Genomic DNA, 17,259 nt, shown 5'->3' with positions numbered 1-17,259 from the left:
GCAAACATTGCCTTGGACAACACTTTGTTTGGTTTGGTGGACAGAATAATAAGATTGATGAAGACATTATCACTAGTTATGGGTTTAAGGATTAATATACCTTGACGTGCCATTAAGTGTCATTGTAGAGATGTCTCTCTAAATAAATCATATACAGTCGTAATGGCATGTGGTGAAATAAAATACCTAGGACCTTCCAGCTTTGCAAACATAAATCCTCTCAACAGGCCAGCTTGGGAAGTGCTATTTTCTCTGTTTAATCGATGAGAGAACTGAGGAAGAGATGTTAAGTGACTTGCCTAGGGACAGTCAGAGCAGGGATTAGAACGCAGCAGGAGTTACCATTTGCCAGGGGTTTGATAGCGTCTTTACATCAGTGGTGTGGCCTTTCAGGAGAACTTCTCCCAAGAGTTAGTAAAGTCAGGGTATAAACCCCATTTTCCTGTAGTACCCAAAAGCATCCACTGGGTTTTGGGTGCTCAACAGATGCAGGATTGGTCCGTATAAGAGCAGCTGACCCCAGGATTGTAAAGCCACAGCTAGTTGGAAACAATTCACATAAGAGCTTCATTTTTTTTTTTAAGCAGGGGAAACTGCAGGGCACCAGGATCTTTGTTTCTTGAGAGCCCTGTTTACTTGCAGCCGGATGTCATCATAGTCTTGTTTGTGAGCGAAGGATAATTTGCACAGCAGCCAGTCGTGTTGTCTCTGGGAGAGGCTAGCAGGGCTGCCCGGGAGGGAGTGGGGGGGAGGCGGGATAGTATTCTATAGTATTGCAACTTTTTTTATGGAAGGGGGCCCCGAAATTGCTTTGCCCCCGGCCCCCTGAATCCTCTGGGCGGCCCTGGAGGCTAGTGACCTCAGAGTGGGGCAGATGAGCCAGGAACTAACACGTGCTTAAAAAACAAAGGTCCAGTTTCATGCAGACATCCCTAGTGATTAGGCTGGGGAAGGGACACCTACGAAACAGGAGATGGGCAGAACTGATTCCACACAGAAAGGCCAAACTCATCTGTAGTGCGGCTCAGTGCAGTTCAAAATTTTCCAGACCTCACTTCTTCTTTCAGGGCCAGATCTTCCCAGCCTATTTCACTACTGCACAATGTTTTTTCCATCCAGCCCAACTAATTGGCTCCTTGGCCTGATTCTCAGCTGCCTTGTACAGTACACAATAGGTGTGCAATGCTCCCAAACCAGAACAGTAGCGTTGTACAACACCCACTCTATGCTGGAGTAAGTCACTGCACAAGGCACAGGACAATACAGATCCAGGCTCTGAGCATATATAATTATCAGGCATATCAGAGGCAGGCAGAAACCACCATCCCCAGTGAGTGTGTACAGTCAGAACAGACACCCCAACCCATTTGGGTTCCACACCCCTTTGGAGTTGCCCCTCTCGCTGCCCTAAAGAGGGATTGTGAATCGATATAACTAGGCAATAAGCGGAAATCAAATATGTTCCCGCAGGTTCTTATTCTGGGCCCTAGTGAAATCAAGGGCTGTTTGTTCACAGCGCAGTGCATGGAAATCACCCGTGAAAACGCGCAGGTGTGCCCGGCAGTTCCGGCTGGCCCGTGAAAATGCTGGTTTGCACTGGTACGACAAGTCGGCCTGTGGGTCTGCAGGCTCGCACAGTTCACTCTCCTTTGCGAACCTGGCCCTCATGGGTAAGGTTGGCTTTGGGAACGGGCCTGAGGTTTGGCTGCTTGTACAGCACCACTGTTAGGGGACTGATGTGAAAACGTGGGGCTGCTGAAGAATGGAGCTAGAATAGTTTCACGGTAGTTGGGTGCTTCTTTCTACGGTCCTAGGGCCTCTGTAACAGCAGCTAGCCACATTAAAGGACAGTGAGCTAGTGATTAGAGCAACAGGGGAGGCCTGAGAGTGAGGACTCCTGGGGTCTGATCCTACCCCACCTTGGATCCTAGTCCTGGCTCTGCCACCTGCTCTGTGGGTGACCTTGCTAGGGAAAGTCCAGTCACCGCTCTGTGCCTCAGTTTCCCCACCAGGATAATAAATTATTACATCCCTGCCTGTGAGGCTTTCACGAATGAGTGCGTGTGAAGCGTTGTGAGGCGCTGGGATGGAAGGTGCTGGGAAAGGACTCGGAGTGCCGGTACATTTATTGCTCCAGCACATCTCGGTCTGACTGGCGTAACCACACCCTGATTACTAATTGCACGTCGAGCCTGCAGCTGGGAAAGCTTCTGCTGTGCGGAACATTCTAACCCGAGTATGCAGGGAAAGGCTCCTGTTCCCACCCTGCCAGCATCGCAAGTGTGGGGAAATAATGCCAACCCTCAGCAATGCCTGGCATTCCTGGTTGTGGGCAAGCCCGGGACAGAAAATCAGCTTTCAGGGTGAGGGTGGGGAGCCTCTGGGATTCCCATCTTGGCAGTCTCCAAAGCCCCACTGCATCGGAGTAATCTGCCCTGCAGCTGAGGAGAGCTGGTTGCAGCTTCGGCCAGGGCACATCAATGCTGCGTGCTACAGACCCCCTCATGGCACCGAACCTGTGACCTGTCCAGAAGGCAGTGCCAGCTGCCGCCTCAGGCCCGTGGCCTGCAGAGAGGCCTGCATAGCAAGGAGGGAGGGAGGTCGCTCAGCAAGAGCAAGGGACGGGACTGTCTGCCTGGAAGCGAGAGGGGCCGTGTCGCCTGGGAGAAAAGGCGCATGATTATCCAGTACTTTATCCCCTTCCCTCTCCCAGCCACATGCTCCTCTGGCTCGTGGGGGCAGCTCCAGCTTTGGTCAGCAGCCTCGGCTATTAGCTCGCTACTGCGAAGGGAAGAAGAGCAGTCCTGTTTGCAATCCTGTGCAGTGCAGGCCCAGCGCTGCGAGCTGCTGAGCGCCCAATCCCCCTCGGAGTCCTTCCTGTCAGGGGCAGGCCCAGGTCGTCAGAGCCCGGTTCCTGTCGCACAAGGGCTGAGGGGGACATCACGGTCATGACTAGGGTGACCAGATGTCCCAATTTTATAGGGACAGTCCTGATTTTTGGGTCTTTTTCTTATATAAGCTCCCATTACCCCCCACCCCCGTCCCGACTTTTCACATTTGCTGTCTGGTCACCCTAGTCGTGGCTTGGGGAGAGTTGGACAGGTCGGAACCCCTGTCAGCCGCCGCCCCCTCACTGGGCATCGAACATTGTTCTTTGCGACGCCGGGGGACACACACACACACACACACACACACACACACACACACACGCGCGCGCTCTGCTTCGCTCTGTGAATGAGGTTAGCAATCCCCAGGCGTGGAAAACACACAGGCAGAGTCCCACAGCTTCCACCTCAGCTGCTGTGGGCTCCTCTCTCCCTCCCCTGGCACAGAGCTGGCTTCCTCACACGCACAGGCAGCTCCTGCTTTGCCGTCCCAGGCCAAGCCCTGGGGCCTTTTCCCATCAGAGGTGAGTCAGAACCTGCTGTCCTAAGCAAAGGCTGCACCAGCCGGCTCCATCCAGGGGGACCTGACGCTCCCTTCCCCCCAGCCGCCACCAATGGCAACTCCTGCCGTTTGCACGGAGCCCAAGAGGAAAAGCATCTGGTGCTTTCTTCCCCATTCCTATAGCCCTGGATCTTAGCTTCCATGCTTGCGGCAGAAGCCTCGGCAGGAGGCTCCTGTGCCTTGACATGTCTGTGGAAAAGCAGGTTCCTGCTGCAGTCTCACGAGCCTGATGAATCACAGCCATTGACTCCGACCCAAAGGAACTGCCTGGGAGCAAAGCCTGGCTACCCTGGCGGAAAGGAGATGCCAAGGGGGCCGGGGGTCTGGTATCACTGGCCTAGGATTTCCAAAGTGACTAGTATCAGAAGCCCAGCTTGAGATCCCTTTAAAGGAGCCCTATACTCCGCTGGGGATGTTCCAGGCTCTCTGAAAGCCAGGACTCAAACCAAGTAGCCAAAATGGCTCCGTTGCTTTTGCCAAATGCAGGCTATTCTCCGGAGGGGAGGGGGAGTTATCACTGGATTCCTTCTCCCCTCACCCCAGCCCCAGCCCTCTTCTCCACCCCTGGGGCATCGAGTGTCGGGCTAGTCACAGCTGATGCTAAGGCTGCTGCTCATTCCTTTTCTGGCTTCCAAAGTATGTCCCCACCCTGCCTCCCAGGGCCAAGAGGGGAGACACTGTGGATGGTATGTCAGCGATGGGCATTTCCTGGGACCTTTGTCTTTGTGAGAGGATAGAAATACAGACCCCTCCCAGCCCTCTGTCCCTTCTGCTTCTGTTGACTCTCTTCCCTCCAACATCTTCTGTAGGAGAGGCGCAAACTCCTCCCATTGCCACATTGCAATGGGTCTAGCAGCTTGGCTCACGCTAGGATATCACGGAGTGCTCAGTGTGTGCAGGGTCAACACTGGAATTATTGGGCCCATCAGAATTTCCCCACTTGGCCTCTCCACTCCTCTGACCTCTCTCCTCTACAAAGCCAGGCTCGACGGCATGGTGCTTGGAATTTTCTCACACAGCACACATTCAACCTGTGGAACTCCTTGCCAGAAGATGTTGTGAAGGCCAAGTCTACAGGCAGGTTCAAAAAAGAACTAGATAAGTTCATGGAGGATAGGTCCATCAATGGCTGTTAGCCAGGATGGGCAGGGATGGTGTCCCTGGCCTCTGTTTGCCAGAAGCTGGGAACGGGTGACGGGGGATGGATCATTTGATGATTACCTGCTCTGTTCATTCCTCTGGGGCACCTGGCATTGGGCACTGTCAGAAGACAGGATACTGGGCTAGACGGACTTTGGTCTGACCCAGTATCGCCGTTCTTATGAATGGCAGCCACCCATCTGCATTGGAGCTCCTGGCACTGCTCCCACCAGTAGAGATGAGCCCAGTGTTGACTACAGTAGGGAAACCCCACGGACATTTCCCATTGCTGTTAAGATTTTCATGCCTTTATGGGCAGGTCCAGATGTTGCTCTGGATCCTCACTCTTCACCCAGTACTCTGTGCAGCACTCTTCAGCTTATGGTAAAATGTACTCGGTGAAGACAATAAGCAAACCCAACGCACCTAGCAACCTCAGCTCCAGCCAGCCAACTCCCTGTGCCCCTCCCCAGAGAAACCCTGCATCACACGGGCCATCTCTGCCTGAGCAATTGCAAGCGGATGCTATGTTTAAAGGAATACCAACCCGCTTTCAGCCAGCTAGATGGAGCCAGCCCAGGGTGAGCGGAGATTGCTGGGGAGCATTGCAGGGTATGTCTCAAGCTGGAGAGGATCGCAGGGTTGCTACCCAGCCAGTTCTGAGCCACAACTAAACACAGAAGCCGCCTCCTCCCAGACACTGAAATACCCAGGCAGTGGACTCCCTCACCCCTGGACTTTTGCAAGGTGGTTCTCATGGGAAGATACCTTACAACATCCTTGTGCCACAGTGTTGGCTTACTGGTCACAGAACAGGGTTGCAGCAAAGGGAGAGAAAGCAACCAAGCACAGAGGGAGCCTAAATGAGTGAAGGGAATTTGGGGGAGAGAAAGGACTTGAAAATGCACATACCTTAAAGTAGAGGCCATGGCGCTCTTCAGAGACGATCACCAGCGTGGACGGGTACAGGATCAAAAGCCTGTCGTGCTGCTCCTGAGGGAGGCCAGGGGAAGAGAGTTAGCATCAGAAGAGGCACTGGGGCCTGATCCAAAGCGTACGGCCCTCAATGAGAGGTTTTGCATTCTTTCCATGGCCAGGGTCTAGGTCCGTGAAGTATAGGTGCCCGTATTCTTCTACAACCGCCGGAAGTGCAGCTTCTAGACAAGATTCCAGCTGGCTCCAAAATTCTGCCTTGACCCTGCCAACACTTACACACATGCTTAACTTTACACCCGGGTCATCCCACTGAGTGCAACTGCTGCTCTTGTGTGCAAAGTTAAGCACACGCTGAAGTGTTTGCAGGATCAGGGGCCTATGATTTTTCCTTCCAGGGAATTTGGTGGGTGGGGGAGGGGTTGACATTTTCTTTTAGTATATGAATCAAGCTGCTGCTTTCCCTTTCTTTTAACACACACACACACAAGTCATGGATTTGCACATCACAACACACCTGGCACCTCGACGGGTCTGGTGCTGCTCTCTAGCTGTGCCCAGTGGCTCTTGTGTTGATCCACAGAGGCACAGCCAGCCTGGGGGACACGCAGGCACTTCCTTGCCTGCAGTGCTAAGGCCGGGGGATGCAGGATGGAAGATTTGCTTTAGTACCTAGGACGAGCATGGGAAGGGGTCTGAGTGGGAGGAGCCTGCTAGTGTGAAAAGGAGGAGGGCTGAAGAAAATGGTTCCCCCTATTGGAGTCTCATTGTACAGACAGATTTTTTTTCCTGTTACTGGATCGATTAACTTTTCTCGGGCAATAGCAAGTCACTTCATTTATTCAGGATCTTACCTGGAAAGGCAAATGCTGCAGCTTCACTTTAGAGACGCAGAGGACATCACCTAGGGACTCCCGTTGGGTCCCTCTCCATTCTTGGACAGGCGTGTTCTGCACAGACCACCTCAGTTCCTCTTTCCCTATGGAGTTCTGCTTCCAGTCGCTCTAAGGAAATAGGGAACAATGAGCAGGCACATGAGAACCAGGCGGAAAGAACGGAAAAACCAAGCTTAATCACAAGCCCTAAAGCCTCTCCTCTGCCTGCACCCCCCTTCCCCAAATTCAACTGGAAGCTAAACTAAACCACGTTTTAAGGTCTGGGAAATTCCATTAACTGTTTTCTTCTCCATCACTTATCATATTTGCATTGCCGGACTATCGCTGAGAGTGGGAGAGTTTAACTAGGAGACAAGCTGGTCTCAGGATATATTTCAAGCTTGGCTGGAAGCAGGAAAGAGTAAAAACCTGGTGTGAAAACAAGAGTTCCATCCCACAATTAATGATTTGCCGGAGTTTCCTTGTCTGTAAAATGGGGTTGGAACAGCCTTGGAGAACTATGTGTGAAAAGCGCTGGACGCATGCTGAGAGAGAGGAAGTGATTGGCCTAGCATCCCACACAGGGTCAGTCGCAGAGCCAGGAAGAAAACGCAGCTGTTGACTTTAGTCCTGTTTCCGAACCACCCTCTTCCTTCGAAAGGTTTGGCAGATTTGGGAAATATGCAGGAGCATCCACGGGTTGGGGTATTTATTCAAGCTGAAGCCAAACCTCTGAACTTCCAGAGGTTTCTCCATCATGACAGCTCATTCCTGTTTTCTTCCATTAAACACACCCACCAATACATCCTTTTAAAGGACCCTACCCACCAATACATCCTTTTAAAGGACCCTACCCATGCAAAAGCTCAAGAACTCAGAGGCGTAGAAAAAGGAAGTTCCAAAATTAACACACACACACCCACACACATACACACACACACACACACCAGAAGTCCCCCAAGCTTATTTCAATTTCCAATAATAGATTCTTGGGTCCTTTATCACAGAAACTTCAGGTTCGCTCTGAGGATTGCCTCCTATATGTAGGCCACCCAAAAAAAAAGCAAACGTGAATGTCCTGGGGTTTTTTTGCAGTACAAAGAGTTCCCAAGTGACAACATTGTCCTCCTGCAAGTTGTTTGTGTGTCTATCTGGGGATGCTTTGGCAATGAGAGCATAAAGGGGAGGAGGCAGAAGAGAAGGTGGAGACTATATATTGCCCATGGATTTAAGATTATTATACAAGCTCATTAACAAATGAGAATAAAGGAAACCAGATCTATGCTCTGACCTGTTATTAACAGATCTACTGTTACGTGTTTGGGACATTTCACCTGTTGTAAGGATCCATGTTTATCTATGGCACTAGCTAAAGAATAATAAAGAACAATAGGCCACTGAGGCAGGCAATAAGGGATGCAGGCAATAATAGTCACGGGGTAGAAGGAGGGACATTAGCTAGAGCCACTGTGCCCGCTCTGCACTGATTAATGTTACTTATGAGGCAGTGTCAGCTAATGATTACCGCAGGTGACTGGGAATCTGTACCCGCCTTTGCCACTGTGTCACCTCTCTGGTCCTCCCCCACCCCAAATGTGTAAACTGGAGCTGTGCTACAGGCCTCAGGAGTAATGACCATTTGTACGTAAAAGGCTTGATTAGCAGCGGCACTGACAGATGAAAATCCACATGCCTTTCCAAAGCCTATTTTTACAATAGCAACAGGTCCCTGCCTAATAAAATCCCAGACTGCAGCAACCCCTGACTGACAGCGCAGCCCACGGACTCGTTAGGCAGGTTCTCTCGGCTGACGGCTGATTTCCTGTCTGCTCCTGGTGGCGGGGGCTGCTCCCCTCTGTCAGCTGAGAGATGTTTGATGGGTGTGGAAATCATTGCTCGCTTTTCCCATTCGCAGCGGCGAGCGTTCAGCTGTGAGAGGCAGACTGGAAATTATGAGTGGTTGGCCTGTCAGACAGCTCCTGCCAGACAGCCTTGCTCTTCAGTGTACCAAGCCCGATGATTCATGCTGGGAGCAAACTGACGAGGGTGGCTGCGCTGGTGGTTTGGGGCAGGAGAGATTTTGCCCAGAAAGAGTTTCTAGGTGAAGGCCTTTGAAGGGGCCTCCGATTGGACAGGTAGTTGTGGGAACAGCCAGTCGGTATTACGCCTTTTATCTCTCAGGCACACATGACGTCTAGCTGTGAGTGCAGCCCAGGGCCACCCAGCTCAGACTGCTAAACCTGATGGAGCAAGGCTTTCCCTTGCAACTGGAAAGGAATCGGACAACAGTACCATTTCCTCTCCTTCCCCAATCTTTGATGACTTCCCTTCTCTCTACTTTAGCCCTCCTTACCTGGTCGCTACAAGTGATAAGTTAGATCCAGGAGGACTCTTGGGTTCCATCCCTGGCTCTGCCACTGCCTGACTGTGTGACCTTGGGAGAGTTACCTAACCCTGTTGGTGCCTCAGCTTGCCCCTCTGTGAAATGGTGAGGATAATAATCAGCTGGCTCATGAGGGCGTTGAGGGGCTTAAATAAATGCATGCAAGGTGCTTGGAGGTCCTCAAACAGAAGGTGCTGTAGCAGGGCAAAGTTATCTGTCATCACCATTGCAAGCCAGTATTCTCTTCCAAACCTGGCTTGGCACTGCTCCATAATACCAGAAGGGGTTACTACTGAGCGAGGCAAGGCATCTTGCTTTCCCTCCTGCTTCCCTGTGCCTCCAGCTCCTGCTGGCCCATGGAGAATGAGATCAGAACCGCAACTGAAGCCCAGGCGTCCTGCATGTCAGCAGCCTCTGGCACTTGCAATTAATAGTTTCCACTAGCCAACGGAAGTGGTTGCATCTGGGGAGGGGAATTTGAGGTGCTCCCACTCCCTGCTGAAGTGCTCAGCTGCTTAACCCGGGTCCCCAGGTATCAGGAGTAAACCACTGCATCATGGTGGCACAAAGGATTCTGGGACACAGAGGAAGATGGGCTCTGAGTGTCCCTGATAGCAGGGCCAAGGTACGCAGAAGGTTAAGAACAACCGATTGAAAGCCTGAGATCGTCCTGTTCCCGACCACGGCCCACCACGTCACTAACCTGAGATAGGAAGGACCCGTCCAGGTTCCCCCCATTCAGGTGGATCTGTTTCTCCAGGTGATAAAGCCATCGCTTGAGCTCTGACTCGCTGGGGCAGTACACGATAAGGGGGTTCAGCAGGGGACCTAGGGACCCAAGGCAGAAGATGATCTGAGTACATACAGCAAAATGCTAAGTGCTACCCTGGCACAGCATGCAGCACCAAAGGGTTAATCAGCTCCCCCTGGTTGCTAGGCAATAGTGTACTGTGCTCAGCCAATGAGAGAGGTTGTTCTGGTGATGTAATACTTGTCATTGGCTGAGCCTAAGGTCTCATGTTGCTGGGAGAATGTTGTAAGAGGAGAGTTTTCCTGCTTGCTAATATAGTTCTTAAAGGGGCCCTGTCAGGGAGAATTTGATCCCAAATGTCGGTAGTATAAAAACACAGCTTCTGTGAAACTTGAGATCGCTGCAAATGTTTTTATTTCATACAAAAATCCAGTCCAGAAAAGTGTTTTTAAAATTCCTCTGCAACCCAAACACTGCAGCAATGTGCTAGTGCTTGAGAAATTGACTAGAAAAGGCTAGAACCAAAAGGAAGATGTAACTGACTATTTTCACAATCTGAGTCTAAGCTGTACGCACAAATATTAAAACAAACAATAGGGCAAAGTCGGTCCAATTTTTAATGTTCTTTCCTATGTAAATATTATAGGTAAAAGAATAAACATTTTTATAGTATTTTTTAAAAACAATCTTAAAGTGTTCCCTTAATGAAAGCAGTGGGGATTTCCTCTGTTGTGGCAACTGTCACTGCTTGCTGCTGAATTTTTAAAAACCCATAAATTTGAGCAACGTTTCAATTGCCATTAAAGGCAAATACACAATAGCACCAATCCCAGGCAACCTGTTCACAAATTCACCAAATAGCATATTACTGTTAACCCATTTGTTATGTATTTGTCACTTTCACGTTTTTGCCGTAAATTCACATATATGACTACAGTAGCTCTACCAAGCTGCTTGCTTATTGCGTTACCAAATAAAATGTGTGCCAGACCATGTATAACTGCTCTCAGACATAGCCTTGCTGGATGGAACGACGCTAGCCACTGCTGATTTTAAGATTTCAAGCTGTCATTTGCTTAGTGTGCATACCAGAAGTCTCTCTCACCTCTTACCAGTCACTGTGATAAGACCCTAGTGACGTAAATAAACCACTTCCGGCTGGCTGTGTAATGTTCACCACCATTAATAATTAACTAGATGCCTCCCATTAAAACTGTATTAGATGCGCTGTAAATAAGATTCTGATTTTAGCATCTGCACGGTTGGGGAGTATTGAGATGAGCAAATTCACAATATGCCATCATAAAAAATCATCCTCATCAGGGTGATACTTTGCCCTTCTGTGGAATCTTTCATCTCAGAATCCCAACCTGTTTTACAAGCGTTAATTAATTAAGCCTCTCAACACCACTGTAAGGCAGAAAAGGTGCCACTATGTCCATTGTACAGGTGGGGATATTAAGGCACAGAGCGGTTAAGTGATGTGCTCCTTTAGACTGCAAGTTCTTTAGGGCAGGAACTCCCTCATAATTATGTGAGTTTACACAGCAACTAGTACAATAGGGGCCTCAATCTGACTAGGTTTTCTGATATTAATCATGTGACATAATGTGTCTGGGACAGGAATAGAACCTAGCGTGTCTGGCACTGAAATGAGAGTCATTGGATTCCCTGTTTGACCTTGTGGCAAGTCACTCAGCCTCGGTGCCTCAGTTTCCCGATCTGTAAAGTGGGGCTAATAGCACTGCGCTCCCTCCCAGGCATGTTATGGGGATAAATACGTTAATGCCTGACGTGTTCAGACTCTATGGTCAGAGGGGCAACACAGGTACCTCGCCAGATGCCCAGTACCCTGCTCCATGAATAGGGCATGACCCTTGACCTCCCGCTGGGTTTGTTTTTACACCTTTCTCAAAGGCTAGCCAGGAAAACCTGGCCACTGGCTGTTTTTGTTGCCACATCCAAGCTAAGCCTCAAAGGGAGAGAAAAAGAGAAAAGAAATTAATGTCTCAGCCTGAAGCCCTGGGACATACTCTGAGCTCCTGTGACCAGCTGCTCGGGTGGCTGTGACACTAGAGCAGGGAATGGGGGGCGGTAGCTGCATTCCCAGCACCCCAAGAGTACATCTGCTGTGGAGTCAGGGTGCATCCAGGTGTATGAACCTTTCCCAGCCGCTGAGTTCCTCTCTTCTGTTCCACATCCTCTGGCTCTATCGTGGTGGGGCCCATAGGCTGAAGGACACTGATGCAAGCCATTGTGGCATATGGTGCTTTTCTAGGTATGACAGATTTATTACCAGACCAACTCTTGCTGCACTAAGAAACCGAGAGTGGAAATTATTGGGGGAAGGAGCAGGTGAAAGTGTCGAGCAGAGATACACTCTGGGTTAGGAACCCAACGCTGGCCACCAGCCCTCTTGCTCTTAGAAGCCTGTCATAGAATCATAGAAGATTAGGGTTGGAAGGGACCTCAGAAGGTCATCTAATCCAACCAATCCCCAGACAGATTTTTACCCCCATTTCCTAAATGGCCCCCTCAAGGATTGAACTCAGCAACCCTGGGTTTAGTAGGCCAATGCTCAAACCACTGAGCTATCCCTCCCCCGTCAGAGCTCAGAGGTACTAGAGGACTTCTGTGTACATCAGAGGGCTCCGTCCTTACATGGTGTCTCCACTACTGGCTGGCAGCGTCCGATGATGATATCGATAATTATACAGTTGCCAGCAGAGGGTGCAGAATTGCACAGGAGAGGCACAGGAATTCATAGGACCCTGTCAAAGTCACTGGCTTTCAGCAGGGGATGGTCTTGTGACTAAAGCCCTGGACTAAGAGTTAAGAACCAGAGGGCCTCTCCCCAGCTTTGCCACTGATTCCCTGTGTAGCCTTGGGCATGTCACTTCTTCTCTCTGTGCCTCCGTTTCTCCCTCTCTAGAAGGGGAATAATACTTAATGGCCTCACAGAGGGAGGTGAGGATTCCTGAGTGCATGTTTGTACAGCTCTTTCCATTTTCAAAGCACTAAGTATCACTATTTCTTCCTGTCCCGACCCCCTTCTATATGTATTCATATTATGGTAGTGCTTAGGGGTCCCAGTAATGGATTGGGGCCCCTTCGTGCAAGGCGCTGGCCACTCAGAACAAAGAGAAGGTCCCTGCGCCACATAGCTTCCAGTCCAAGTAGAAGACGAGAGTCCACAGATGGTGTGACAGACCCAGGCCAGTGGGGTACAGGAGTCTGGTAGAGGGCAAATATACTGGTCACTGGGTGAGTAGTTTTCTGTTCCCTGAGTGACCAGAGCAGGGGCTGCACTAGAGTAATCAGGAACCTGCTAGAACCAATTAAGGCAGATAGGCTGATTAGATCACCTGCAGCCAATCAAGGCAGGCTAATCAGGGCACCAGTGCGTGAGAGGAGCTGGGAGCAAGAGGCACAAGGAGCTGAGAGGGTGTGGGTGAGGCTGTGCTGCTGGAGGACTGAGGAGTACAAGCGTTATCAGACACCAGGAGGAAGGTCCTGTGGTGACGATAAAGAAGGTGTTTGGAGGAGGCCAGGGGGGGAGTAGCCCAGGGAGTTGTAGCTGTCATGCAGCTGTTACAAGAGGCACTATAGACAGTCGCGATCCACAGGGCCCTGGGCTGGAACCCGGAGCAGAGGGTGGGCCTGGGTTCCCCCCAAACCTCCCAACTCCTGATCAGACACAGGAGAAGTTGACCCAGACTGTGAGGAAGATCACTGAGGTGAGCAAATCTGCCAATAAGCGCAGGACCCACCAAGGTAGAGGAGGAACTTTGTCACAATGGATACAAAAAAACAGATCAGGGGAGCAACAATGATGTAACGATTCATAGATTCTAAGGCCAGAAGGAAGCTCTGTGATCACCTACAGCGTAGCACCGGCTGTAGGACTTCCCGGAGTTAATTCCTGTTGGAACCAGAGCAGGTCTTTTAGAAACACATCCCAGCTTGGTTTAAAAATTGCCTGCAATGAAGAACCCACCACACAGCCCTTGCTAAGCTGTTCCAGTGGCTAATGACCCTCACTGTTAAAGACGTGCATCTTATTTCTAGTCTGAAATTGTCTCGCTTCAACTTCCAGCCAGGGGATCTTTTTCAGCCTTTGTGTGCTAGATCAGAGCCACGCCTAGGCAGCGGGATAAGCAGTGGTCACACCACATAGTTTGCTTAGTGCAATATATTATTGCATTAATGCATTAAAATTCCTCACTGAGAATTATGTCCCGGTTTCATGCAACATCTTTGATCTGAATCTCTGGAGGACTGCGCGTCTAAATGTGGTTTGAACATCTCACAAGGCACATGGCGGCCCAGGGAGATGAGTCTCAGAACCTGCTACTTTTATCACCGTAGAGACGGAGTCGGTTGACCTGGGCTTTGAGTCTCACTCCCATGGGTTGCCGCTCGCTGTGGATACAGACTCACACTGGCCCAAACGGGAGCAGAGCCATAGAGGCAGTTTTGCCGCACATGCAGATGAACTGGTACCTGAGCACTGGAGCACTGGCAGTGGGTGGGGGAAGAGAACATACTGCACAGGAAATGCAGAACCACGAGGCTTTGACCCGGCAAAGAGTTCCCAGGATATCCTGGTTTGCCATTTGGGATATAGCAGCCTTGGGGGCATGGGAGGTTTCGCAAACCTCAGAAGCTATTTCTTGAGCTGCTAAAGGTGACGGACCTTTTCCCTGCAGCATGAGCTCACGTTCCAGCCTCCCCCAAGGGCCAGTCACACTGAACAAGTAGAACCAAACATGGAAGAGCGGCCTTGCTCTACATCAGGGAGACCACAGTCATGTGTGTTCGTGGGATGGGCTGATAGCCAGGCACAGCAGGGATTGGATTCAGGATTTGTATCTGAATTCCTCTGCCTCCCTGCTGCTTTGTCAACCCCCTTTCTTCAGCGGAACAACAGCCTCACAAAGCTTGAGTCCAGCTTCCCTACCTACAGCATTCGCGGGTGTTTGAAATCCGGCAGGACAAGTCCGCCCCTCCCTATTGGGGATGTCTCTTGAGCTCCAAGGTGCACAGATCCCCAGCCCCTGAGAGACTGGCCAAGGGGGTTTATGGGATCTGGTATAAGGGAACAGTTACAGTTCAGCAGTCTCTTGGGAGGAGCTATGGCCTAACCAGATGTCCCTCTGATTTAGGTTAAAAAAAAAAAAAAGTTTTTACGGTGGGGTGGTTCTATGACTCATTTTCCAGCCTGGCTCACCTAAGCACGTAGACCCCAGGCACCATGCACAAATTAGCTTTGCTAGCTCCGTATCTTTATGGGGTTGTTAGTTACCTCTGCCTACCACTCTCGGTGGCTCTGGACTGCCGTAATTCAACAATGACTAAGTCCCAGTGAGCCTTCAGCTGCTGGGAAAGCAGGTTTGTTATCCCAGGAAGCCTTTTATAATGCCAGATGACTCAGAATAAAATTCAAAAAAGAGAGGAGGACTTTGGCAGAAGGGAAGTTGGTTGATGGCTATCCAGTGCTGATAGGGCAGTTCTGATGCTACCGACTGAGGATAAAGAGCCTCTCTCATTGCTATTGTTATTAGTTTTCTATATGCGAGGGGCCCTGATTGGCCCCGCTGTGCAAGGTGCTGTACATACACATAGTAGGAGACAGTCCTTGCCTTTAAGAGCTTATAGTTGAAACAAACCACACAGCCAAAGGGAGCACGCTTATCCCTGTGTCAGGATGAAACTGGGCACCCCAAGGCACGAAGAAATTGAGTGACTTGCCCGGAATCACACAGGACTGGGAACGGAATCCGCATCTTTGGGCCCCAGTCAGCCTTAACCACCAGACAACTCTACCTCTAGGCTCTTTCTTTGCAGTTCTGGACATTGTCCTAGAAGGGAGGTTTGAGAGCAGAGAGCAATGGGGGAGATAGGCTGTCTAATAAGGTTAACACTGTGCGGTTCAAACCCTATTCTCTGAAGCACCCTTCCCCTTGGGATGGGGCTCCCCACAAAGCATGGCCACATCACGACCAACTCAGGCTTCATTCTCTCCTCAAGCCAGAGCCAACAAAGCAGCACTAACCTGTAATGCGGAACGCATGTTCCTCCCGCTCCGCGCTCTTTGCCTTTTCGGTTTCACACACGCTCAGCTCTTTCAGCGGCAGCAGCCCCTGCATAAGCAGAACGCACCATTATTACCTCGGCAGCTTGGCTTCTGGTGCCAAAGCCCTCCTTCCAAAAGGATCCAACATCTTCAGAGAGGCACCGTCAGGCAGTTTGGGCTCAGACTGTTAGCTTGCCAAACCTCCTCCGAAGGGAAATATTTTGGGGCCTGATTCTCTTTACTCTAAAACAAGGCCTCGTTCCACTGCAAAGGGACCTAAGTGTAAATGAGCATCAGACCTTAGTCAACTCCCATTTACTTCAGTGGGGTCAAGATTTCATCCTTCGTCCTTAACATCAATGAGAACAGGATCTTGTTGTTTTAAAATGTTCCTCTGAAGTCATGGAAACCCAAACAAAACAGTGCTGGGCTAGTGCAAAAGAATCAGAAAGTGAAACTGACGATAGATAAAAAGGAAAATTGACCAGGCTACTTTCAATGTCCAAACTGAGCTGTTTGCAAAATGTAAACAAACAGCATAATGGTGACAAGTGTGAATTCAGCCCAAGTGCTCATAGTTAGGCATGTACTTAAAATACCTCTCTAAATCCAAGCTGTAAGGAGCACTGACCACAATAATATCTAGGTGCCAATACTGATGCATTAATTCTTTTATAATTCTCTCCGTATTAGTCTAAGGGACTGTTAGTAACAGAGACAAAGGATTTTTAAATACGGTTTATATCTTGACAATGTGTCTTCACACTTGAAGGCCAGTTTCCTGGGTGACTCAAGAGGTTGCTTTGCCATAATGAATTTACCTCAAGTGACTTAGAAGGCAATAAATCATTTCAGAAGGGGCTGGATTCTGCAAACATCTGCAAAACAGCCTTGCACAATTTTACTTGCTGAGGGAGAGGAGTGCTTTGTTTTGGAAGGACATACAAAATCTCCTTTGTTTTTCCTTATCAGCAGCATCACAGTAAAAGATGGGTAAATAGATTCGGTGCCTGGGGTAAGTTTTCATCACCATTTTGCAAGGCTGACTTCAAGTATCCTCCCCAGACCTTCCTCTCCCCCTGTTTCTCCCCTTTGGCTTGAAGGCCAAGATTTTTTGTTGTTGTTGGTTTTTTTAAAGGTGCTACAGTTAGGCTCATAAAACCATATCCAGGCACCCAAATCAGTTCTTTGATTTTCAAAAGTGCTGCACACAATACAGCTCTTGTAAAGGCCAACATGACTTTCTGGGTGTTCAGGATTTCTGCAAGTCTGGCCACTTATTTGGGTGCGTAAGTCTTATTTTTATTTATTTGCATTACAGTAGCCTCTTCAGGCCCCAGGTGTGCTAGGTGCTGTACAAACACAGCAAGAGACAGGCCCTGGGCTGAAGAGCTTTCAGTCTGCATGGACCAGACAGACAAAGGTGGGAGGGGAAACTGAGGGCCATGACTTGGCTGAGGTCATGTGGCAGGTCCAGGAACAGAACCCAGATCTCCTGACTCCCAATCCAGGGTGCTAATAGACCATGCTGCCTCTTGACTGATACCTGCCCAGGTGCGCCGGCAGCCTTTTTGGCGCCCTTGGCGGTGGAAGGTCCTGCCCCCGAAATACCGCCGACAACCGCGGTAACCCCCACCCCCCAAATGTTAGCGCC

General features: G+C 50.0%; 1 protein-coding gene across 1 annotated transcript in view; it reads right to left on the bottom strand.

The window, feature by feature from the left end:
* Nucleotides 1–17,259, bottom strand: part of PLEKHN1 (pleckstrin homology domain containing N1) — a 43,647-nt gene that overhangs the window by 12,288 nt on the left and 14,100 nt on the right. The window contains exons 5-8 of the mRNA XM_039509399.1: nt 15,585–15,672; nt 9,482–9,606; nt 6,375–6,524; nt 5,500–5,580 (exon numbers count right to left, since the gene is read on the bottom strand). Coding sequence (XP_039365333.1) covers nt 5,500–5,580; nt 6,375–6,524; nt 9,482–9,606; nt 15,585–15,672 — 444 coding nt within the window. The remainder of the gene's footprint in view (nt 1–5,499; nt 5,581–6,374; nt 6,525–9,481; nt 9,607–15,584; nt 15,673–17,259) is intronic.

Source organism: Mauremys reevesii, linkage group 21 (genome assembly GCF_016161935.1).
Source record: "Mauremys reevesii isolate NIE-2019 linkage group 21, ASM1616193v1, whole genome shotgun sequence".
NCBI classification, from domain to species: domain Eukaryota; kingdom Metazoa; phylum Chordata; order Testudines; family Geoemydidae; genus Mauremys; species Mauremys reevesii.
Note: the sequence above shows the minus strand (reverse complement) of the source record. Positions and strands in the feature narration are given on the sequence as shown.